This window comes from Panthera onca, chromosome C2 (assembly GCF_046562875.1).
Source record: "Panthera onca isolate mPanOnc1 chromosome C2, mPanOnc1 haplotype 2, whole genome shotgun sequence".
NCBI classification, from domain to species: domain Eukaryota; kingdom Metazoa; phylum Chordata; class Mammalia; order Carnivora; family Felidae; genus Panthera; species Panthera onca.
In genome coordinates, this window is record NC_138347.1 from 26,630,349 (window position 1) to 26,657,604 (window position 27,256).

At 35.4% G+C, this 27,256-nt stretch overlaps 1 protein-coding gene across 1 annotated transcript in view; it reads left to right on the forward strand.

Annotated features, from left to right (window-relative positions):
- LOC132684348 (uncharacterized) overlaps positions 1-27,256 on the forward strand; it is a 351,939-nt gene that overhangs the window by 194,054 nt on the left and 130,629 nt on the right. The window contains exon 3 of the mRNA XM_060640980.3: positions 19,888-19,951. Coding sequence (XP_060496963.1) covers positions 19,888-19,951 — 64 coding nt within the window. The remainder of the gene's footprint in view (positions 1-19,887; positions 19,952-27,256) is intronic.

The window sequence follows — 27,256 nt, forward strand, 5'->3', positions numbered from 1 at the left end:
GCTGAAATCAAAAGTCAAGTGCTCAACCGACTGACCCACCCAGATGCCCCACTCACTTTTTTTCTTTTAGGGGTTTTATAGTTTTAGGTCTTACATTTAGGTCTTTAATCCATTTTGAGTTAATTTTTGTATGTGGTGCAAGGTAAACCAACTTCATTTTTCTGCATGTGGATATTCAGTTTTCCCAATACCATTTGTTGACTGTCCTTTCTCTATTGAGTGGTCTTAGAATCTTTGTTGAAGATCATTTGATTACATACACAAGTGTTTATTTCTGGGCTCTATCTGATTCCATTGGTTTATTTGTCTTTATGCCAGTACTATACTGTTTGATTACTATGGTTTAAAGTCATTCATTTTCACAAGTTTCATATATATTCTGACAATGTTTTTATTGTAAAAATGTCTTAGTTTATAAATTTTCATAAATGGTCCTATTCTATAATCTCATTCTGTTTTTACTATAATTTTAAGATCTCTCCTTGTTACTTCTGCCTACTGCATGATATTCTCAAGTATATATCTGATGTAAGTTAATTCATGATTTATTTAGGAAAAAACAGCTAGTTTATCTCTTTCTATTAATTTCTATCTAACTTCTTGGTGAAAATTGTTGTATATGTCCTCTCATAGACATGTACAATAATTTTTAGTATGTATTTACCTAAGAATGGGATCATTGTATTATAGGTCAAAAACATAATTAATTAAACAAATTCCAGATGCTTTTGACAGTGATTGTCATTTTATAATCTCACTGGTTGTGCATAAAAGTTCCCATCTCCTCATATCCTTGATGGTACTTGGTATTATTACCAAGGTATTAATTAGGGTTTATTTGTTGCCATTTTGGTAGATGTGAAGTGACATGTTAATTAATGTTCTTTTTAATTTTTATTTTTATGATTATTAGTGATTTTGAACATCTTTTAATATGCTTGGACATCTCTTATGAATGGCCTATTTATATCCCTTGTCTATAATTTCTATTGGGTTTTCTACCATTTTTGATTTTTTTTCAGGAGTTCTTGGTATATTTCAGCTGTTAACTCATTGTCAGTTATAGATATTGCATACATTATCCCCAGTCTATAATCTGTGTATTTAATTTCATCTGTGATGACCTTATTTTGGGTACAAAATTTAAATTTCAATATGGTCAAATTAGGCTTTCTTTATCATTTGTGCTTCCTGAAGTCTTTGTTCAGCCATAGATCACAAAGGTGTTCTCCTATATTTTCATCTATTGGTTCTATAAATTTGCCTTTTACAAGTAGCTCAGATAATTCTTTTTGAATTTTTCTTTGTACATAGTATATAAGGCATAAGTTCAGTTTTATTTTCTCCTTAGAGTATGCCAGCTCTCCTAAAGTTATCTGTATAAAACTTTATTCTTTTCTTGCTCTGTGGTTTACTTTTACCATGTGTCAATTCCTTGTACATACATGGTTTTATTTCTGACCTCTGTATTATATTTTAGTGGTCTGCTTATCTGTTCTACAATGTCATATTATTTTAATTATTTTGGATTTTAGTTTTATCTATTTGTTAATATCTGTCCCGATTCTTTGCTTTAGTTTTTCAAAGATGATTAAAACTTTACCAGTAATTATTTTTATGGCAATACAGTTTTTCCAAATTCCCTTAAAGTTCTTTTGAGATTTAGAGTGGAATATATTTAATTTAATTTATGGAGAATGTTTATTAATATCATTTGTAAACATATATGTTTCTCTATTTACTGATGTTATATTTTCTATCTTTTATTTAAAGTTCTTCTGGGGGCACCTGGGTGACTCTTGATTTTGCCTCAGGTCAGGTCATGAGATTGAGCCCCATTTGGGTTCTGTGCTGAGCATGGAACCTGCTTAAGATTCTCTTTCTGCCTCCCTTGCCCCCACCTACTCCTCTCTCTCTCTCTCTCAAAAAATAAACAAAAAAATTAAAAAAATTAAATTCTTCTGTAATGCTTATGCATTCTTTGATTGGTTACTCCTTAGATTTTTGTTTGTTTGTTTGTTTATGAATTCATTGTAAGAATAGATTGCTATTTTTTCCTATATATTTTCTATGTTCGTTGGGGACACAAGGGAGTGTTCTAGATAGATGATCTTATCCTGTGAAAATGACAGTTTTACAGATTCCTTGCCAATCTTTAGAGCACCTATGCATTTTCTTTCTTACAGGATTATCTGAGCATTGGGTCTTCCATTTATCAGTTTTCTCACTTCAGGTATAACCAAGAGTTAGAAACGACAAAATAATTTGAAGAAGAAATAATTGATATAAAGAATTATTAACAAGGGATTGGAATAACAGGAGATCGACTACTGAGGAGTAAAATACTTTAAAGAGTAAGGGATAGCAAGTGTAAGAAACAACCACCATCCATCAGCATAAGAAAGAACATCCAAGGAAGGAATAAATCTAGAAGACCACTATACCCTGGGAAAGATCCAAACCTCATTGGAGGGAGTGCAGCCATGGCTTACTGGATGGCAGAGATGTTTGCTGAGGCTGCAGGGCTATCCAGGAGTGTTCTGGTTGGATTCCAGGGGAAGCCATCACAGGGAGTTGGCAGTGTTTGCTGGGAAACCATTCCGTAGCATGCCAGGGGAAGCTGCCCCGGAGATAAGCTACAGCTTAGAACTCTGTGTGAACGTGCTCCTTGGGTACGCCTGGCAAAGCGCTTTACCAGGAAGCTGTTGGTTCACAACTCTCTTGGGGACTTCCCTGGTGTAAGAAACTGGCCCCTCTATAGCTGGGCAGAGAGAGACTGAAGAAAGAGGCAGGTCACTCCACGTTGGTAGGTGACAATTTTAATAAGCAGAGGGAACTTACATCTGAGACTTGTCTTGGGTGGCAACAGGACAAATGGCTCTGCAAACTCGCCTGCCAAATCTTAAAAGTTTACAAAGAGGCCTTAACTGGGTTCAGTCATGTATATCATGCAGATGTTCTCCATGCCACATAGTTATGTGTCCTTGGAGTAGCCTCTGGAAACAGGAAAGGTAAGTGGAACTCACATTCCAAGGACGGGGAAGGGGGTGAGGAGCCCTCACTGTTGAGGTCCAGCTCAAGGGTCAACTGGCGGTCCCTTTTTTTTAGCGATCTTCCCCAACAGAAGCCCTGGGTTAGAAGCATTCTGAACCCCCTCGAGAGGATGCCTAGAGAAGCTGCTCACAGCGGCTGTCATACTGGTGACTCTTCACTAGAAAGCCCCCAAAGAAGAAGCTGTCCATAGGGAATTGCCATGTGCTGCTGCCTCGTGGGTGCTGGTGGAACCAGGTGCTGTAGAAGCCACATATGCTCCACGAGTCTGGTACCACCGAAGCCTGTTTAGAGTAGCATGTCAGAACCAGGAGGAGAAACCCCTCCCCTCCAGTATGCCATCAGCGCTTTTTACTGAAAAAGCTTAATACCTTACAGGCTGCACAGAAGAAATATTTACAGGGTGATACGGGTAGAATTGTGCTTTCCCAAGTTCATCTGTTGGACTAAGTCCTAACCCCTAGTACCTTAGAATTGATTGTATTTGAAGCCAGAGTCTTTAAATGGGTAACAAAGGTTAAATAAGGTCATTAGGATGGGCCCTAATCCAATATTTCTGGTGATCTTATAAGAAGAGGTTAGGATACAGACACGTACAGAAGAAGACATGTGAAGGCAAAAGGTGAAGATGACCGATTGCAAGCCAAGGAGAGAGGCCTCAGAATGAAGCCAGCTCTGCTGACGCTTTATCTCAGACTTCTCGCCTTCAGAACTATGAGGAAAGAAATTTCTGTTGATTAGGCAGCCCAGTCTGTGGTACTTTATTGTGGCAGCCCCAGCAAACTACTACACAGCGTCTGTTTCTGTTACTGAATAGTGGGCACTGAAGAGTGGATTTGAAGCAGAAACATTACAAATTGATAACTGACACATTAGGGTTATAGGCTCAGAAAGTTAAAAACATTCTCTAAACCTGTTTTCTTAAAAATGGAATCCTTGCCAAAATTGAAAGCTTTTTTCAAATTCCTAAAAGTTACTTCCATTTTCTCCCTATCAACCACCTAGAGGACTTTCTTATTCATAGAATTTCAGGTAGAGCCTAACCTTTGGAATCAGAAAAACTCACTCATTTTGGCACTTACAGGCTTTGTGACTTTGGCGAAGTTACTTAACTCTGTGAACCTCACTTTATTTATATGGAAATTGAAGGTTATAATACTTACCACATAATGATGTAAGGATGAAATGAGAAAATATATAGATATAAAACCCTTAGCTCTGTACACGGCACATAGTAAGTCCTGGTTAAATTGCAGAGTATTATTATCTTTGTCACTCCAGTATCTAACAGAATGGCTCTTAATAATCTGTGAAGCATGTATTTGTTGCTGAACAAACTGAGCTGTACTGAACAGATTTTCAATGGGAGAGCTACAGACATAATCACTGGCAGTGTAGGCCCCTGTGGGGGGTTGTATGTTTAGGTAGAGTAAGTATTTACCTAGTACTTTTAAACCTCATAAAAATGTCTGTGATTACCTGTAGTGATTTAGGTGTGGATGGTCACACAGGAGCATGTTGCCATTCTAGTGTTACAGGGTATAATAGATCTCCCTGAATAGCCAGGAAAGAAAATAACAACAACAAACCCCAAACAAAAAACAAACCTCCTGAAACAAACACAGAAATGATTTAAAGATGTCATTCCCAAAGAGTGAAAAATAGATTTTAAATCTCTGAGAGAGGAACTAGACAAAGAAAACCCCACAAAAACAAAAAACTAGAAACACATCAAGCCTCAACTTGTTTTCACAAAGTCCCTAATTAAATCATGAAGGTGAAATCCAGCAGGTACAAAATAAATCTGATTTTAATAGCTATCAACCTCTTAGCTTTTGTTTTGGGAGAACTTTAATAAGGGCACCCCCACTGTCTCATATTTTAGAATCTTTCCCTTAAGATAACATGGCAGGAATCAATAAGTTTATTTTAAATCTTACATCTAAAACAAGGTCAGGCAAGGTCTTATGTCTTCAATAAAGTGATTGTTTCAAGCTGAACTTGTGTATTCATGCTGAGGCGTGAACAAACATAGGATTTTTCAACACCAGGGCAGGAAGAGAAACACACGATTAGATGTTGAGATTTCTAATGCTAAATGAACAGAACTGATAGTTTTAAAATTAAAAATGTGGCTGCTAATTTTTGCTCTCAAGGTACAAACAGTCACACACATAATTACAAGATTTACTGCTTAATATCCTCTTAACCACTGAAAGTGATTCTGTTTATGTTAGGAAAAAGAAGCCAAGTAGAAAGGTCATTATGTTGTGTCTGCAGTTCTCAGTCCTAATATGTGAGTCTCATTTATAAGTAGAGGAAAAAATCAATAACCCTTTTAAGTTGCCTTGGCTTCCAAGTGGAAAATGCTTTAACCCGCTGCACTGTGGTGACTTAGAGGCACTGTGAGATATTATGCAATGTTGTTTCACCAAGGATCCCAGCTCACTTCAATAGCTCTTAATTGCATTGTTGAGTCTGTCTTGGCTGGTGAAGAAAATGAATACTGTCACTGCTTCCCAAAAGTTTAACTCGTTTATTCATCAGTTGTTCTTTATCTTCTTGAAAGTTAATTTTGCTTTTATAGAAGTTACCTGGAAGATTAAAGTAGTTTCAGAAACACAGTTCCAGCAGCCCAGGAATGAAAACCTTCAAGCTCTTAATTATGTTCCACTAGTATTTACTAAGTCTTCCATACCAGGTAGAGTGGATGACAAGAAGTGAGTAAGACAGTTCCTGTTTTCAACAAGCTTTAATTAGCCATGGAGAATGAGTTAAGAAACTAAATGCCTACAATTTGATGTTCTACGTAAACGCCATATGAAAAGAGGAAAAAAAACTGTATCTAGTTCAGAGGTTCAGAGGAGCTTTGTCCTACACACATCTTGTTAAAGCAAAGTAAAGGCTTCGGGAGCCTTGAAGGATAGATGAAGTTTGGAGTGAAGAAGCAAGGAGATTGCCATGTAGGGGCATGACAATTTAAAAATGAAGGCATTCAGACCAGACCTTTTCCAAGTTGTAGCCCAGGCAATAGAAGCAGATGAATTTGGAGTGGAGTCCAAGTTGTGAGGGTTTAAATATGGTGCTTTCTTGAAAAAATAGTAGCATGATCCAGGCAAAAGGTCAGAAGGAAGATTTCCCTGGTAGTAGAGAAAGATTACTCTAGTAAGTAAGTATTGGAAACAGAGAAAAAGGCAAGACATAAAATAGACTAGATACGAGATGCTTTTGAAACATACAGAAAATAGATGTTGATTAATTAAAGGTATAACCAGTCTCCTGGAACAAGTTCTGAATCTGTGCACCCAAAACATGGGTTCTAAAGCCACTTTCCACGAAATGTGTGTTTCATTAGAGTGTGGCAATGCGTACACATGTATGTGCATGCCAACTGTGTGCAGACACTGTACTGGATACTCTACATGTTTCATCTCTAACATCCACAGCAATTCTCTAGATATACAGCAATAGCTTCATTGTACAAATTTAGGAACTAAGGCATATAGAGGTCAGGTAACTTGCCAAATGTCAGAGAATGAAATAGCAGAGTTGAGATTTGAGCCAAGTATTTCTAACCAAAGCCTATGCTCATCCAACTATAGGTTTGAATCAGTTCCTTCCTGCCTTGCCTTGACTCTACATCTTTTTGCATTTTGCATATTACTCAATATCTTAGTTTCTTTATCAATAAATTAGGGTCATAATTTCGAATATGCTGGGTTGTTTAAATTAAAATGACTGTATCATGTTCCATAAACTTACGTTTTGAAGGAGCATGAAATTAAGGAGACTCTAAAGAAGAATCTATAAAACTTGTTTAAATGATGATTCTTCCTTCTCTCCAAATTAAATATTACTATTTACCAGTGATTTAAAAAAAGACAAAAAAATATACTTTTATTTGAGTTCTTGTAGCCACTCCAATAACCCCTCTTTAGTTTTTATTATTTTGTTATCCCAGATTCCTTTTGATTTTAATTTCTATATCTCACACTGTATGTTGCAGATCAAGCAACTTCCCTACAAAATTCCTAAACGTGAACATATGAATGTGCTAAGCATGTGTACTATAAGCACACTTAAAGTACTTCATTAATGTAACATACCATATATACCTTACTTTAATCTCAATTAGTGAGAGATTAGATGACCCTGAATTGATTTGCCTTTTATTTGTTTTCCCGTATACTTTGCAAATAAGAGAAGGAGGTAATGGTGAGTATTTCCAGGTGGTTCTGGGAGAAAATTTTATGCACACTATGGAACAATGTGTTAAATGTATACACATCAATAAAGATGTATTTTTTTAAATGTAGTGTTCACAAAAAATTAAAAAGAATATGATATGAAACAAAACATAATTTATATAAATTAAAAATATGTGTGCACAAGAAAGAAGCATTTTGAAAGAACACATACCAACAAAACTGTGTTAAACCCATTAGAATGTTTGCCTTTGGTAGGAGGGGAAAGGGCCTGGGTTATGGGAATATAATGGAATGATAAATAAAGCAAGTGTGGGTTTGTGTGGGCCAGTGCTGATAATGTACCATGAAATGAGTGCTATGATTAGTCAACACTCTGCACCAGAAGTGCTTTCAAAATTAGTTGAAGAATGAACTTCTGATGAACTTTCAAAGAGGAGGGAATGTAAGCTTGAGTCAAAGAAATTATCCTACACCAAAAAAGTGGGTAATATTTAAAAAGGTAGTTTTAGATGTCATAGGGATAAATAAGAAATCGCAGAATGGAGATTAAAATATAAGGCTATATCTGGGCAGTCTCCACAAAAACCTTACTTTTTTTTTTTTTTTTAAATAATCTACTTTCTGAGTTTAACTCTACCCATTGGAAGCATCAGGGTTCAGGAAGAGAACAAAGATCTTTGGAATCAAGAATTGTTTGATTTAAATTCCAAACTCTGTCACTTATTGTGAAGACCAGAACATGGTACCCAATCTTTTAAAATTTGAGCATCTTCATACATAAAAGTAGCTACTGTGTTGATGCAAAAAATAAATGATAAAAATACTTAGCTCTCTAGCACAGGGCTAGGTTCAAGGTAAAACACACTATCAGTGGTAATTCCTGTGTGCTTCATTTTTCCAGATGTTGCTACTTCTGCATTCGTTCAACAAACATTGACTGAGACACTACTGTGGTTTATGCACTGGAATATACAAAAATGGAGGAGACATACCTGTGCTTTCAAAATACTTGTAGTCTAGTGAAAGAAACCAGAGTTAAACCAAAAATTATATTATAGGCTGAGAAATACAATGATGAAGGCATTTGCTGGGTGGTAGAAGAACAGACAGAAAGGGACTCCGAATCAGATAACGTTTCTTGGAAGAGAAGATAACTTGAGGTCTGTCATGTAGATTTAGTGAGAGACAGTAAGGAAGCACAATTCCAGAAGAAGACTTTTGTGTGAAGAAAAATCTCTAAACTCTGGTTCATGGCCATTCTAGGGTTTAGAACTGGTAACTGTATATTTTAGTAGGTCTTCCATTATAAGATTTTACTCTCTAGTAAATTAACTTGTAGTTCCTGAAATATTTCACTGTGTGATAAATTGCCCCCTAGGCTTCCCAAACTGACCCATTTCCACAAAACTTTTCCTTAAGTTACTTATTTCACTATGCTTTGCTAAGAAACTCAATGGGACAGTGTGGAGCTAGTCTTGTCTTCCATAAGGTTTAGAAAACTGTTTTTTAGAGCCTTGAAAACGCTGGGAACTATTTTTCTAAACTCTGGTTTAATCCATATATATTTGCTCAGTGTTTGTGTTTCATGCTTATTTTTGTTAAGTGAACATTATTTTAAACATACACTCATACATTTGTATACATTTATACCTTGCTCCCCATATATACACATCATTTTCCTTAAAAAGAGAAAACAAAAAAGACTATGTTTGGAGAGGGCGCTATAAACTCAATATATGATAGTGATGTCAAAATTTTTTCCTTTACAACTTCTATTGAAATGGCAAGACTTTCTTGAAACAACATTCAGTGTTTGTTTTTAAAACAAACCCATGGGTTTACTTTGTAAAAACTCATGAATGTTTTTTTATTCATCCCATATCCTTTTCAGAGTCGCTCCATGCCAAAGGAAATATGATTAAGGCAGCTCGGGAAGAGTTTTGGTCGGCAATAGGACACAATGGATATATGTTGTGGCAGATTCAAAACGGAGAATGGGAAAATCTGCATGGATATCCTTGGTGGAGGATATCTTTGCCCTCAAACTGATAGCAGTAACTTAAATTTAGCTCCATAGCTTCTGTTAAAAAAAAACAAACAAACACAACCAACTACTAAGTCCTAAAATTTTTATAAAGCCCAGTGGTAATACTAAAGCTGATATTGACAAAACACTTAAATAGATCTATTCTGTGTGTGTTCACTTTCGTGGTTTAGATAGTTTTAAGATGTGGTTTACTCTGGGAATTTTTCTCTCCTTGCCTTAAATATTGACTGAGTTTGAAATAAAATATGTTTATGATGAAACCTGTGAGAAAAGAGTTCTATTGAAGGCTGCCTCTCTATCCCCAGACTGAAGAATGCATCAGGGTTTAGAGCTTGTTTTGATGTCAGTAGAAATGCCATATTCTGCAGAGAGAGATGTGGGCATAGAGTGAATGTGGTTGGGAAAAGAAAGTGTTGGTGCCAAGGATGATTATTTAGCTTCAAAAATTTTAAGGTACAGGGGCGCTCAGGTGGCTCAGTTGGTTAAGCCTCCGACTTCAGCTCAGGGCGTGATCTCACTGCTCCTGACTTCAAGCCCCGCCCGCATCAGGCTCTGTCCTGATAGTCTGGAACCTGCTTCAGATTCTGTCTCCAACTCTCTGCTCCTCCCCTGCTTGCGCTCTGTCTCTCTCTCTTTCAAATATAAAAAATAAAATGTAAAAAAAGTTATATATATATGTGTGTGTGTGTGTGTGTGTGTGTGTGTGTGTGTGTGTATACACACACACACACTATGGAGTGTTACTCGGCAATCAAAAAAGAATGAAAATTTGCCATTTGCAACTACGTGGATGAAACTAGAAGGTATTATGCTAAGTGAAATTAGTCAATCAGAGAAAGGCAAATATCATATGACTTCACTCATATGAGGACATTAAGACGCAGAACAGATGACCACAAGGGAAGGGAATAAAAAATAATATAAAAACGGAGGGGGACAAGAATAAGAGACTCTTAAATATGGGGAACAAACAGAGGGTTACTGGAGGGGTTGTGGGAGGGGGGATGGGCTAACTGGGTAAGGGGCACTAAGGAATCTACCCCTGAAATCAGTGTTGCACTATATGCTAACTAACTTGGATGTAAATTAAAAAAATAAAATTAAATTAAAAAGTTTAAGGTACAAATGACATAGAATAAATACACTCTCCAAAATATATTCAAAACCATGTAAATCATAAAGATTCACATATTCCACCTTCTCTTTGGAAACCTAACGGTACACGTCCATTGTGAATATAACGAGTACCACATCCGACTTGGATTCTGCAGATATCTATTTCAATAGCTCAGTTGATGTGAACCAGTCAATTTTACTAACTGATTAAATACAGTAAAAAAGGAAGTTAATGGAAAAGTGGAACAGATTAGTTTGAAAAGTCTCTGTTGTAGTTTGAATATATTGTCTCTTTAAACTGGATTTGTAAGAGAAAGCAGATGTTATTTGCAAATTTTTGTGGCTTTGCAAGAAAATAAACATTAATGATGTTCGCTACCTCAATTAAAGAACATTAAGAATACCTTTCTCTGTGTATGTGTATTTGTTTCAGGCAAACTATAAAGTTCACACATTCTCTGGAATGTCTGGAGGCCTACCTAGTGCCTGTCAAGTTTTCAAAGAATGCTGGGTAACATGCTTTTACCTTGGCTTTGTATGTGCCTTCTTCATGTGTGCCAGAGTTCAACTTTGGTCTCAGTGATTGGCCACAAATATTTCATCAGCCTTGGGTTCGCTTCAGTATTTGTGAAACCAAATAGTGTATGCTTAATTCCATGTCATTTTTTTCATCTCCAATTAATATGTTATCAATTATCATTTGCTCACAGAGGTTATCATCACTTTCAGTTAATTTCAGGAGCACAAGCAGGTATATCATTTAAATTTATTTTTGACATCTTAATATGCATATTTAGATGGCTAAAACATTCTAGAGGTCAGTTGGAGTGGCAAATACCCTTAAATGTTTTCTATGTTGAAAATCCATTAATCATTGAAATGTATAGATATTATTTTGGAGTTAAAATACATATAAAGTTTTATATTCATAAAGTGATTGAGAACTTCAAGTAATTAAAGTAAGGAAATAGCATTTACATCATTAAACTACTTTAATAATATTTTTGATTTTAAACTACTTACAATTAGGACATTAATTAGGACACAAATTTTTCAAGAAAAAGTTCTTGTTAATTTTTTGCATCTTGTGAAAATGAATTATAAGTAGGTCCAACCATAACTAGTTGGTTCTCATTAATTAAACCTCAAAACAATAGACTCTAAACAAATGGTTTAAGAAGATAATTCCTTCTAGATCTGAATATATAGAGGCTAAACATTTAATCAAGAGTTTGTCAAAATTATTGCTGTAAGGTGCTCACCATTTTCGGCAGTGAAGATAAAGAAATTCTGAGATTTGACTAAGCTGTGGATTTTAGCTACAAAGTTCCACAAGAAAATTAAGGAAAAAAGTCTTCCAGAATTATATTCTGCTCTGCACAAAATCATTAGGAATATTATTAAAATTGTTGTTTATACCTTATGTATGGGACAGGGAAAAGTGACTAGCTTTTTTTGCCTTTTTTAAAAAATAACTCAACAGCAGAATTAAGTAATGATGAATTCTATGCTTCTAGTTTACTCATTGATTAGGGATTTCTGAATCTTACAGAGGTTACATTGCACTGTACTATGACTGAAAATATAGTTCCAGAATGGAAAACCATTATAGAAAGTGTCAGGAATTTGTCACTGACAGTGTAGCAAGCATGAGAATTTATGTGTGTGTTCACATTCATTAATTACATGTTCACAGAGTGATTGTTACCTATCATAAAATAATCAGATAACTGACATTAAGCCAAAGACAAGCTATGTGAAATACTGGAGGTGCAGATGGTCTCCAAGTTACTATGGTTCAACTTTTGATTTTTTGACTTTATAGTGGTGCAAAAGCAATATGCATTCAATAGAAATCATACTTTGAATTTTAAATTTTGTTATTTTCCCAAGGTAGTAATATGCAATATGATAATCTTTTATGAATCTGGGCAGTGGCAGCAAACTGAGCTCCCAGCCAGTCACATGATCATGAGGGGAAACAACTAGTCTGTACCCATACAACTGTTCTATTTTTCATTTTCAGTGTAATATTCAATAAAATTCATGAGATATTAAATGGTTTATTATAAAATAGGCTTTGTGTTAGATGATTTTGCTTGGCTGCAGGTGTTCTGAACACATTAAGTAGGCTAGGCTAAGCTGTGATGTTCAGTTGATAAGGTTTATTAAATGCATTTCAACTTACAGTATTTTCAACTTATGACAGATCTATCAGGACATAACCCCATTGTAAGTTTAGGAAGATCTTTTTCAATGACTTTTAAGATATTATTTATGTATTATAAATACATGCCAACAAATTGGATAACCTAGAAGAAATGGATAAATTCCTGGAAACATATAATTTTCTAAGACTGAATCATGAAGAAGGAGAAAATCTGAACAGTAGTGGGAAGATTGAATTAGTAATCAAAAACCTCCCAACAAATAAAAGTCCAGGACCAGAGAGCTTTGCTGATGAATTCTACCAAGCATTCGAAAGAATTAAAACTAATCCTCAAACTCTTCCAAAAAGTAGAAGAGGAGAAAACACTTCCAAACTTATTTTACAAGACCAGCGTCCCTGATTCCAAAACCAGACAAGGACACAAGAAAATTGCCGGCCAATATCCCTGATGAACATAGATGCAAAAGTCTTCAACAAAAGATTAGCCAACTGAACTTAAAAATACATTAGGGGTAGCTGGGTGGCTCAGTTGGTTAAACGTCCAACTTCAGCTCAGGTAATGATCTCATGGTCTGTGAGTTCAAGCCCTGCGTCAGGCTTTGTGCTGACAGTTTGGAGCCTGGATCCTACTTCAGATTCTGTGTCTCCCTCTCTCTCTGCCCCTCCCCCGCTCACACTCTGTCTCTCTCTCTCTCAAATAAATAAACATTAAAAAACATTTTAAAAATACATTAAAAGGATCATACACCATAATCAAGTGGTTTTTATTCCAGGGATGCAAGGATGATTAAAGATCTGCATATTAATCAGTGTGATACACCACATTAACAAAATGAAGGATAAAAATTACATGATCAGTAGACGCATAAAAAGTAGCTGACAAAAATCAACATCCATTTATGATAAAAATTATCAGCAAAGTGGGCATGGAGGAAATGTACCTCAACATAACAAAGGCCATTTATGGCAAGCCTGCAGCTAACATTATACTCAATGCTGAAAAGCTATAAGCTTTTCTTCTAAAATCAGAAGGCAAGGATGTCCACTCTCACCACTTTTATTTAACATAGAATTGGAAATTCTAGTTATAGAAATTAGGAAAGAAAAAGAATTAAAAAGTATCTAAATTGGAAAAGAAGAAGTAAATTTGTGACTATTTGAGATGACATGATATTATAGAAAACCCTGAAGACTCCACCCAAAATTTGTTACAACCAATAAAAAATTCAGTAAAGTTGCACGATATAAAATTAGTATACAGAGATATGTTGCATCTTTATGCATTAATAATGAACTATCAGAAATTAAGAAATTAATCCCATTTACAATTGCATTAAAAAATACCTAGGAATAAATTTAACCAAGGAAGTGAAAGACCTATGTACTGATTACTGTAAGACATTGATGAAAGAAATTAAATAAGACACAAATAAATGGAAAGATATTTTGCACTCATGGATTGGAAGAATTACTGTTGTTAAAATCTCTCTTCTACCCAAAGCAATCTACAGATTCAGTGTAATGCCTATCAAAATGCCAATGGTAGTTTTTTGTTTGTTTTTTTTTTAAAGAAGTAGAACAAACAATCCAAAAATTTCTATGGAACCACAAAAGGCCCCAAGTAGCCAAAGCAATCTTGGGAAGAAAAGAAAAAAAAAACTGGAGGCATGACACTCCTTGATTTCATACCCTATTACAAAGCTGTAGTAATCAAAACAGTCTGGCACTGACATAAAAACAGATACATAGATCAATGGAACAGAATAGAGGTCCCAGAAGTAAACCTACACTAAATGGGTTTATTAATTTATAACAATTAATTTATAACAAAGTAGGCAAGAATATACAATGCAGAAAGGACAGTCTCTTCAATAAATGATGTTGGGAAAACTGGTTAGCCACATGCAAAACAATGAAACTGGACCACTATCTTATGCTATACATGAAAATTAATCCAAAATGGATTAAAGACTTGAATGTAAGACCTGAAATTATAAAACTACTGGAAGAAAACATAGGTGATAAGATCCTCAACATCTGCCTCGTTTTTGAGTTTTTGGATCTGATTCAAAAAGCAAAGGCAACAAAAGCAAAAACCAACAAGTGGAACCACATCAAACTAAACTATAAAGCTTCTGCACAGTAAGGAAAACCAGAAACAAAATGAGTAGGTAACCTACAAATGGGAGAGAATATTTGTAAATTATGTATCTGATAATGGACTAATATCTAAAATATACAAAGTACTACCATAACTCAATTGCAAAAAAAAATCTGATTAAAAAATGGGCAGAGGATCTGAATAGACATTTTTGCAAAGAAGATATACAGATAGACAACAGGTGCATGAAAAGATACTTTACATCTCTAAACATCAGGGAAATGCAAATCTAAGCTACAATGAATGATCACCTTATACCTGTTAGATTGGCTATTATCACAAAGGTAAGAGATAACAAATGATCGTGAGGGTGTAGAGAAAAGGGAGCCCTTATGAACTGTTGGAGGGAATGGAAATTGGTGCAGCCACTGTGGAAAAGAGTATGGAAATTCCTCAAAAAATTAAAAATACAATTATCATATGATCCAGGAATTCCACTTCTGGGTATTTATCTGAGGAAAGTGAAAACACTAACTTGAAAAGGATATATGCATCCCCATGTTTATTGCAGCATTATTTATAATAGCCAAGATATGGAAACAACCTAAGTGTCATTGATGAATGAATGGATAAAGAAAAGGTGGTATATATATGTAGGATAGAATATTATTCAGCCACAAAAAAGAATGAAATCTTGCCATTTGCAACAACATGAGTGACTACTGAGGGCATTATACTGAATGAAATAGGTCAAAGACAAATACCACATGATATCACTTACATGTGAAAAACAAAACAAAACAAAACAAAAAACAAAACAAGACAGCAAGCTCACAGGTACTGAAAGCAGATTGGTGGTTGCCCGAGGTGGGAGATGGGGAGTGGGTGAAATGAGTGCAGGGAGTCAGAAGGCACAAGCTTTCTGTTTAAAATAAATAAGTCATGGGGATGTAATGTATAGTATTCTGACTATAGTTAATAAACTGTATTGATACTTGAAAGTTGCTAAGAGAGCAGATCTTAAAAGTTCCCATCACAAGAAAAAGAAAATTCTGTAGTTACGTATGGTGATAGATGTTGGCTAGACTTATTGGGTGATCATTTAACAATATATACAAATATCAATTACATTGTAAACCTGAAAAGAATACATTGTTATATATGAATTATACGTTGGTAATTTTTTTTTAATCTAGCTTGAACCAAGAAAATATTACATTATACATTGTAGTTAACATTATCAATATAGCAACACATAACCAACCAATAGTTGCCCACAGAGTACGATGGCTGGAACTTGCTTGTGAAGTAACAAGAGTGTCAATGTTTCTTACATGGTACCTGCAGTGAGGATCACCTTACTAGTTCTTTCTAGGATGGATGCTAAAACTGGTGTATAGGTAAGGAAAACTAAGCTAGAGAAAGAAATTCTGATGATTTTGTTTTCTTGAAATCCAAGATTTCAAGATGTGGCCTGTTTCAGGCTACATTTCCAGATCTAAGATTTAAGAGCAGAATTTCCTCAAGGGATAATTATGAGGCCACATGTTCATTTAAAAAGTATTAGAAATAAAAATGTAAGTGAGGGCTATAATTTTTTTTAAATTTTCTTTTTTAACAGCCTTATTGAGATATAATTCACATATCATGTCATTCACCCGCTTCAAGTGTATGCTTCAGTGGCTTTCAGTACAATTTTAGAACATTTTCATTATCCCAGCAAGAAACCCTGCACCCTTAGCTGTCATTCTCCAACCTCTCAACCTTCCCCCCACCCCCAGACCCAGGTAACTTCTAATCTAGTCTTTGTATATAGATTTGCCTATTCTGAACATTTCCTCTAAATAGGATCATATAAGAAGTGGCCTTTTATAATGGATTTCTTTTACTTAGCATAATGTTTTCAGGGTTTATTTGTGTTATAGCATGAATCAATTCTTTATTTTAAAAAAAACAGCAAATACTATTCCATTGTATAGGTATAGCATGTTTTGTTTATTCATTATTTGGTTGTTTCCACTCTTGGGCCATTATGCATAATGATGCTATGAACATTTGATTACAAGCTTTTGTGTGGATATATTTTCATTTTTCTTGGGTGCATACCTAGAAGCAGAGCTGTTGGTCATAGGTAATTCTACATTAATATTTTGAGAAGCTGCCAAAATGTTTTCTGAAGTGGCTACAATTTTGTTTCCACCAGCAACTAGGGGAGTTCTGATTTCTTTACATCCTTACCAAAACTCATTCTCTGTTTGTCTTTTTTATTTTAGCCATCTTTGTTGGTGGAAAGTGGAAGCTCATGTGGTTTTTGTTTGCATTTCAACAATGACAATTGATGTTGAGCATCTTTTGACGTGTTTATTGAGTATTTGTATACATTCTTGGGAGAATTGTCTATCCAAATCCTTCATCCATTATTCTAATTGGTTCATTTGTCTCTGTATTGAATTGTAAGTGATTTTTTGTATATTCTGGATGCAGGTTCTTTATCATACATATAATTTGCAAATATTTTCTCACATTTTGTGGAGTGTCTTACTTTATTGATGATATTCTTTGACATCAATAATATTGTATTGTAATTATCAAACTTGCTAAGAGACTAGATTTTAATTATTCCAACCACTAAAAAGAGATGATAAGTATGTCATGTGATAAAGGTGCTAATTATCACTGCAATGGCAATCCTATTAAAATATAAATGCAACAAATTTACGTGTTGTACACTTTATTTATTTTTTTTTTGCAGAAGCACATATGCATTTAATTTTATGTGAATAGTTTTTTTGAAGAATAATATAGTATATTCACTTACACACAACTATAATCTTTACTTGTAATATTTATTTGAATACAGCTATATTGGGTAAGATACTGTTCTTTAAGAAATCTCCAGAAAAATAGCAATCATCCCACCCCAAAATTTAACAAATTAAAATGCTGATGGAGGATAGCAAAGTAATTATGTTATTAAACGTGTACACCTAAATGTTCTATGTCAAATATATTTCAGTAAATAATAAATAACAAATTTAAGAAAATTAAAAGATGTTTTTTGAGGTACATGAATTTTTAATTTTGATGTTGCTTATACAACATCAAAGGTTTTGGGGTGATGGTGGGGTGGTCCAGAGCCAACGGCCAAGAAAGAACTCTTGAAGATGTCTTTGGCACAAAAAGGTGACTTTATTAAAGCATGGGGACAGGACCTGTGGGCAGGAAATGCTGCATGGGGTGGTGACTGGTAACTCAATATATACCCTCAGGTTGGGAGAGGGTCAGGGATGGAGGAAGTCTCTAAGGAATTTTGGAAGCAAGGTTTCCAGGACCTTGAGAGGCTAGCTGTTGCTAGGGAAACACCATTATTACCCTTTAGTAAAACCTCAGTCCTGAGACCCTTCAGATGTATATGGCAGTGGGTGGGGGTGGGGGCATAAGCCTGGAGTATGACTGCCAGCATATATCTTGGGGCAGTTGAGATAAAGGAAGTAGACTACAGGATCCTTGAGGTTGGGATAACCTTAAGCTAAGATTTTCTTTCGCCCCTAGTAAAGTGTCATCTTCAAGTCAGCTGTGCTCCTGGAGGGAGGTCACTCTGCTGGTTTCAAGGACTTGTCAATGGGCTGTAGGCAGCAAGGGAACTTAATTTTTCATTTGCCTTAGTTTCCCACATCATCATGGCAAGCATTTAAACCTTTTTCCTTTGTTCTTGGGTAGCCAGGAATGTCAGAGGAATATCACACATATTCCACTGTGGGGGGACGGGGGAGGGGAGCGTGTGTATGCCAGCCTGTATTTTGCCCTCAGCCTGCCCCACATTCCCTCATCACTTACACTTCTGAAGTCATATCTAAGAAACTGTTGCTTAATACACGGTAACAAAGATTTATTTCTGTTCTTTTCTGAGCTTTATAGTTTTAGCTATTATATTAATGTGTATAATCCATTTTGAATGTATTTTTGTGTGTGGTGTGAGGTATTCTACTTTTCCATGTGGATATCCAGTTATCCCGGCATCAGTAATTGAAAATATTCTCCTCATTAAATTGTCGTGGTACCCATGTCAAAAATCAATTGAAAATAAATGTAAATTGTTAAACCTAACAAAATGGGTTTATTTTGGACTGTCAATCCTATTCCTTTTATATATTTGATATATAGACACATTATATATGTTTTATATATTCATGCCTGGACCACACTCTCTTGCTTATTATAATTTTGTAGTAAGTTTTAAACCAGGAGGAATGAGTGCTTCAACTTTTTTTTTTTTTTCCCAAGATTGTTTTGCCTATTCTAGGGCTTTTGCATTTCCATCTGAATTTAAGGATTAGCTTTTCAGTTTCTGCAAAAAACCACAGTTGGGATTTTGATAGGTATTGTGTTGAAACTATAGATGAATTTGAGGAGTATTGTCATCTTCACACTACCTCTTCCAATTTATGAACATGATGTCTTCCCATTTATTGAGATCTTTTACTTCAACAGTATTTTGTGGTTTTTGGTGTACCTGTCTCATGCTTCTTTTGTTAAAGTTATTTGTAAGTACTTTGTTCTTTTTGATGCTATTGTAAATGGCATTGCTTCTTAATTTCACATCTGGGGTATTCATTGCTAGTGTAGAGGAATGCAGTTGATGTTTGTATATTGATCCTGCAACTTACCTGAACTCATTTATTAGTTCTAACAGCATTTGTGTGTGTGTGCATGTGTTTGTAAATTCCTTAGGATTTTCTTTTCTTTCATACAAGATCGTATTATCAGTGAATAGAGATAGTTTTACTTCTTTCCTTTCAACTTGAATGTCTTCTTATTGCTTTTAATTACCTAATTGCCTACATTTTTCTTTCATGGCTTTTGGTCAGTTTTTGGTTTGCCCCAATTGGTACTGCTGTTTCAGGCAGCTGTGATGTTATAAAATTGCCCAAGTTTTTTTTTTTTTTTCTTTTGGTTTGGTTTGGTTTTTAAAGAAATGCCCTGGAGAAAGTGCTTTACACACTGAGGGGGGTCTTTCACAGCGAGGGGGCTCTTGTCAGTCAAGTCAAAGGAAGAGAAGCCCTATAAATGGGATTTTTCAGGGAGTTACCTGATAGGTCAAACACTGAAAGTTCTCTGATGGTGCAGCCTTGGGGAAGATTCCAAACCCCTTCTGCACTGACCCCATTGAGTGTTAATCTGTTGTTTTTCACAGCTCGCATGTTGGAGAGTCTTGCTGATTTCCAAGCATGGAATTGGAGAAAGGAGACTGGGATTGGGTAAGTGAAGGTGCCACAGACCTCATCATTGTTCTTACCAAGATTCAGCCTTTTTTTTTTTCTTGATAAATGCTCCTTGGATTATTGTAAGCATTTGGTAAATTTCTAGATTCCTGAAAAAGTTGATTTTGACAATTCATCCAGTGTTTTTCTTGCTTATATAAAGGAATCAATTTTTGAAGTTCTTTCCTCTGCCGTTCTAGAATTGGTTGTCTTTGAGAGCTGTTATTTTAAATCTACTTCCGAAAATAATCAGAAGGCATCCTCGATATTGCAGAAAGCTTTAATTGGACAGATTGTGCTGGTGATGTTTCATCACTATCATCAACCAAATGTTTGAGTCCAGAAATGAAAAATAAGATTCATTATTTCATATGGAAAGAAAGTAATGCTGAATAACCTGGGGCGACCTCATCATCAGCAGTAACATATATAGTAACAGAGTGAGCCAAAAACTGTCTTGTTTTTCCGGTGACTCAGTTGAAAGTGAGCATATGCTTAGCTTCATAATGCACATTACTGTGCCTACAGGAGCGATCTAACTGTTCAGTATGCTGAAAAATCACCATTCTTGCATGGTCAAATCAAAATTCAGAACTCTAACTAGTAAAAGTTGAATAATAAATGATAATAACAACTGATTGTAATAAATTTCTGATTTTTTTTTTTTTTTTACTCGGAGTTTATCCTATGTTGTTATTAATTGACTTTGGCTTTATCTTCAATCAAATATTGACTTTAATACTTGGTCGTTAAGCATTTTTCCAAGTTATTTTTCATCATACCTCAACTTTCTAAGAGTAGCTGCAAAATGTCATAACCAGGTAGTTGGTGTTTTTTGGATTTTACAGATTTATATACTTGTTTTATATAATCACTAAGACAATGGCAAGTGTTCTCATGTGACAATGTACATCTTGTGAGAACTCTGTGTCTGAGTTTTTTATTTTACTTCCTTACTTCAAAAAGAGCTATGTGTAAAGGTAGAAAGGAAAGGTTGTCTGCAAGGTTTCCTGGCATGTGTTTTACAAACCCATAAGCCCTTAGGATAATGAAGAGGAATGGTTCAGGAGGTTAAAGAGAGATAGGGTTTCAAGATAAAGCAATAGCAGTATTTGGCATTAACTTTTAATTTTAAAGTAATTTAAACTGTTCATAAGAACAGTACAAAGAACTTCAGTACAACCTTATGAAGGTCAACTTTGTGTCAAGTTGACTGGGCTAAGAGATGCCCAGATAGCTGGTAACCATTATTTCTGGGTTTGTCTGTGAGAGTATTTCTGGAAGAGATTAGCATTTGAATCAATGGACTGAGTAAAGAGATCTGCCTTCACCAGTTTAGTGGTAGACATCATCCAAGCTGGTGACTGCCTAAAAAGAACAAAAAAGAGGAAGAAGGGTAAACTCACTCTGTCTTAAGCTGGGACATCCACTTACTCTTGCTCTGGACATGAGAGCTCCTGGTTCTTGGGCCTTTGAACCAGGACTGGAAGCTACACCATTGGTTCCTCTGGTTTTCGGACCTTCATTTTTTTTTTTTTAATTCAAGATTGTATTTAAATTCCAGTTAGTTAACATATAGCATAAGATTAGTTTCAGGAGTAGGATTTAGTCTTGGGCCTTGAAACTTGTACTGAATTATACCACTGATTTTCTTGGTGCTCCAGTTTGCAGATGGCATATTGTGACATATCTCAGCCTCCGTAATCATGTAGGCCAATTTCCATAATAAATCTCCTCTTTATATATAAATCTCCTCTTTATATATAAATATATCTCTTTATATCCTATTGGTTCTATTTCTCTAAAGAATCCTGACTAATACACTAATTCACTTCACCTGTATTTCACAATTTTTAGCACTTTACATTTCCTTCTGTCTCTTTCTGTCTTGAGCCATTTGTGAGTAAGTTGTAGATACAATGACCTGAATTCCTAAAATTTTCAGTGTTTTCTAAAAAGAAGGGATGCTGTCCTTCATAACTCTGGTATACCCAATAAAGTAAGGAAATTAACATGAGTAAAATACTATCGTCTGATCCCCAGGCATACAAATTTTACTGGTTTTTCTGATAATGCCCTTTATAGAGTAAAATAACTACTCCCCCTTTTATTTATTTCTTTTCTGGTCCATAAACCAATCCAGATTACACACTGCATTTGGAGGCCATGTGTCTTTAGACTCTTTCAGTCTTTCTTTATCTTTCATGTCCTTAACTTTTTTTTTAATTTTAAGGTGTATGTATTCTATTATGTTTTCTTATAATTTGTTTCCAGCTGTGCATTTTAGAGTAGGAATACCACACAAGTAATGTAGTGTTCTTCTTAGTGTCTTATTAGAGGACAACTGTCCTACAGTTGGTGAGGTTAATTTTACCAGTTGTTTAAAGTTGTGTCTGCCAGATTTTCCCCTCCTAGTGTTAATCAATAAGTTACTTGTAATTATAAATAAATAAAAAAGAGTTTGTGGGGAGGTACTTTGAGACTATGTAGATCCTGTTTCACATCAAACATTGATCTATTAATTTTAGCATCCATTGGCAGTTCTTTCCTGAATCGATTATTATGATGATTGCGAAATGGTGATTTCCTAATTTCACTATTCCTTCTATATTTGTTAGTTGGTATTCTACTATAAGGTAGAGATTTTTCTCCCATTTTTAATTTTCAATGGGCTACAATAGATTATTATTATTATTTATTTTGATATTAAATTTTTCCCAGGTTTAACCAGTGAGGCAGCCTTAAGGTCAACTGCTCTATTTTTTTGAAATGGCCCTATTAATCTTTGACTAAGCTCTTTTAGTTTAGTTTCATGACAGAATGGTTTAGGTTAATCTTATATTTTCCCAACTGAAGCCGGGCAACTTTGTTTTTGTTGTTGTTTTTTTAATTGGAGAATGGATTTAGAAATCCTAGTCTGGGAACCAGATGTGTGTTCATGACTTCCAGGGTGACACTCAAAGTCACTATACATGTACCTGTATTTCTTTATATGTAAAAACCATGTGTTTACACGGACAGCTCAGATTTGCTCTAGTCTTTCTCCCCTTTCATATTTGTACCTTCTTTATCCAACCATAGAACCCTAACACCTATGATTCTGAGCAGATTTACTTATGTGTTCAATTCTCTTGTCTTTAGCTAATCCATCAATTCTCTGGGCCATTTCCTTAGTGTCAGTCAGCCTTGGGAAACTCAAAAGTCAGTGACTCATGCTGTAGAGCAGCTGGGTCTCCACAGGAAAAGAGAAGGGAAGGAGCTAGCTAGAGCATTTTGAAGAGGCATTTTTCTCACAGACTTATACAATTATGACATTAATGAAGTGAGAAGAAGAAAGCTGACTATATGGTAATTCTAGTAAAAAGAACCAAAGACAGCCTTTCAAAGTGACTGGGTCCCAACCAAGGCATGGTAGTTGAAGAGAATTGATGGTCCTGAAGTGGCCATGTGGTCAGGATTAAGAGATGTCTATGAAGAGAAATGATTGGTGAATAAGGAGTAACCCCTCCTATAATGCCTTGTGCTAAATCAAGATATTACAACCATAGAAAGGCCTTAAGTATGGGAGAAAAGCTGAGCATCTGTAGGAAAAGGGACTTAGAATCAGAAATAACATTGAGTTACAGAAAATAAAGCACTATTTCTTGAGCACTCAAGTTTAGGGTTGAGATTTATAGCTACTGCATATGGAAATGACATAAGATAACCACACAAATATAAAATAAGGAGTTAAATAATAATATGTAACTTGCAATGCTCTTAAAAATAATATGACTAGATTTTCTATGGTGAACTATGGAGTTAATGAAATTATTACATACTTGGCATAACCTGGTGAAACTGGAAGATATTTTTTACCTCAACTTCCTTAAAAAATTTTTTTTATATATAATTTTAAAGCATCCACTTTTTAGGGTAGCTTGTCAAGTTTTGTGAAAAATTTAAGAAATTCCATTATGAAAAATTTAAATGATAGATTTTCTTTTTTGTAATGACCTACACATTCAGAAGTCTTTCTTTACCCTTTGTAAATCATAATCCTAGACTGAGTTCCCAGGTGGGAACTGCTATCCTTTGACATCACCTTGATAAATGCTCTATATTATGCACATCTCCTCTGCCTCTGTCAACATCAGGAACAGGCACTGGACTGTAGAATCTATTTTTGTCAAACAAGCTTCTCATTTGCTTTGCTTGTCACAGCAGGCTATCTTGGACTTCTTTTTGCTGACTCTGCCTTTTCCTTCTTGTTCTGCATAATGTACACACAATATGTCCCAGACACTTTAGCAGTTACAGAATTTGAATCACAAAACAATATGAAAAAGTGTGTTCCTATCCTGTTGCTTTGACCTAACCTTGCAGATTTGTTCCTGCTGTTCTAAATATCCACCTTGCTTCCTAAAACCTACCTTTCTTTGTTCATGTAATTCCCTCACTAACTCTGAAATTTTGATTGTCAGTGCTTCAACTGTTAAGACTCTCTTTAAATTCTATTTTCTGAGAGGACGTTCCAGATCCTTTCCATGTAAATTATTATTATTTTTTCCCGTTTGTGGTTCTTTTATCAGAATTTGTACCACTCATGGATTATAATTACTTGGATAAATACAACTATGGGGGGACAAATTCCAAAGTTTCAGAGAGAAACCAGGTATGATTTCGTGACTTTAGACTTTGACAAGGAAGACTGATTTTTGTGTACTTTCAAAAATGGCTTTGATGAAGAGGAAAGGACCTAAAGGTCCAGAAAGGACCTAAAGAAACAAATATGATAAGCACAAATTCAAGAGTCTAGAACAAGGGTCAGCAAACTTCTCCACTAAAGAGTCAGATAGTAACATTTTTGCCTTTGCAGCTCATATAATATAGCTCTGCTATAACTACTAAATTCTACCATTGTAGTGTAAAAGCAGTCATAGACAATATATATAAATCAATGGGTATGACTGTGTTTCAATAAAACTTTATTTATGTTTATACAAAAGCAGGTGATGGGCAGAATTTGATCTATGGGCTTACTTTCCTGACCCCCAGGACTAGAAGACCTCCCTAAAGAGGAAAAGAGAGCTTCAGTTGACTTTCTCATAAGAATGATTCCAGTATTGGTGTAACCAGTTTTAATCTTTCTCAGACATCTGGATCCATTTCCATTTTCTCACTATATATTCTGTTACATGCCCTGTAGCCACTTCATATTTACCTTGCCTAAAACTAAACTGATTTTCTTACCCAGGAAAAGGGTCTCCATCTTTTACATCAAAATTACATTATTTTACTAACAATATAACTTCTTACATTATTTTACTAACAATATAACTTCTAAACAATATAACTTCTAATAACTTTTTGTTTATTCATATTTATTAAATACCTGAGTGCCCTAAGTTATAAATACCTATTAATTATTGTTGGGAGATAATTCTCCATGGGTGTCTCATTTGTATACCTGCAAGCAGAGGGATTCAGGTTTTTTAAGACTGTCTTTTTCAGGAGGTATGGATAGCAAAACAGCCTTCAAGGTAGAGGAAGAGTCTTTTCTATAGAGCAGAGGACAGTTTTCTTTGTTGCCAAGTATAATAAAGATAATGCATCTCTCCAAAGGGGAAAGGTGGAGCAGGATTTCTTGTACCCCATTGCAAAGAATTTGAGATTCCTAAAATCAGTTTCTCAGCTGTGACTGAATCAAGTATGGATGATTCATCCTGAGGTAAAATTCATCTCCAGCTGTGAACCTATAACCAGTGAAACCATAATCCACATATTGTATTATGTCCTTACAAAACACAAGCTTGTGACAGGCATAGGATAGACATTCCCATTCCAAAAGGGGTTAATTAGAGCAAAGAATCTAGTCACAGGGGTGCCTGGGTGGCTCAGTTGGTTAAGCGTCCGACTTCAGCTCAGGTCAGGATCTCATGGTCTGTGAGTTTGAGCCCCGCCAGCTCAGAGCCTGGAGCCTGCTTCAGATTCTGTGTCTCTCTCTCTCTCTCTGCCCCTCCCCTGTTCATGCTCTGTCTCTCTCTGTCTCAAAAATAGATAAATTAATTAAAATAAAAAAAATTAAAAATAAAATTAAAAAAAGAATCTAGTCACAGTTTCCAAACAAGTCCAAAACCTAGCAGGGAAAATTTCTTTAGCTTTTAAGCCTTAAGATAATCCTCTTTGGTTCAGTGCTCTGTCCTGAGGCCCACAAGGGTGGTGGTCTCATCTACTGAACCCACAGGGATGGCAGTATTGCCCCCTTAGCTCCAGGCAACTGTCCTGCCCTGCTGAAACCAAGGAAGAGACCATGTTGTCCATAGGCCTGTATCCTCTGCCCCCATGGTGGCAGTGGCACCCTACTGATTTCTGCATCACCTTCTTGGTCATTCTTCCCTTTTCTTTAAGGATAATGTATATGCACAGGCAGATAACTCTGTTGTCCTGTCCTTTCTATTCTGACAGTTTTCCTTTCTTTCATTACCTCTTTGTTCTTTAGTTTAAGCTGGCAGTGTTTCTACTGGTATCACCATTCCTTTCTTCTGCTGAGATGTCCTATTGGATACAGCCATATAAGAGTCATATATGACTCACACATAAGACTCCTATAGGTCATACCCATAATCTCTTTATCAAACTATTGTTCAGCCACACCCTTGGTGTTCTCAGAATATACTTTTTCAGTTTTTAAAGTATGGATAGGCTGAGAATTTTTCAAAGCTTCAAGTTCTGCTTCCTTTTTGTTTAATATTTCCTTCAGTTCATTTCTTTCTTGCATTTTACTCTAAACTGTAAGGAGAAATCAGACCATACCTTTAACATTTTGCTTAGATAGTGCCTCAGTTAAACATTAAATTTCATTTCTCACAAATTCTACCTTCCACAAAAACTAGAACACAGTTCAGAAAAGTTCTTTATAATAGGAATTGCCCGTCCTTCAGTGTCCAGTAACATGTTCCTCATTTCCATTGAATGACTTGACCAGATACATCTTTTATATTTTTATCAACCATCTCTTTTTTAAAGCAATTGTGGCTTTTTCTTTTCTTTTTTAATTTTTTAAAATTATGTTTATTTATTTTGAGAGAAAGAGGGGGGTGGAGAGCATGAGCAGGGGAGGGGCAGAGAGAGGGGGAAACAGGATCTGAAGCAGGCTCCAGGCTTTGAGCTATCAGCGCAGAGCCCAATGTGGGGCTCGAACCCACAAGCCATGAGATCATGACCTGAGCCTAAGTTGATGCTTAGGCACCTAGGGCCCCAGTTGTGGCTTTTTCTAATGTGCAACTCAAAACTCTTCCACTGACCCATTACTCTGTTTTA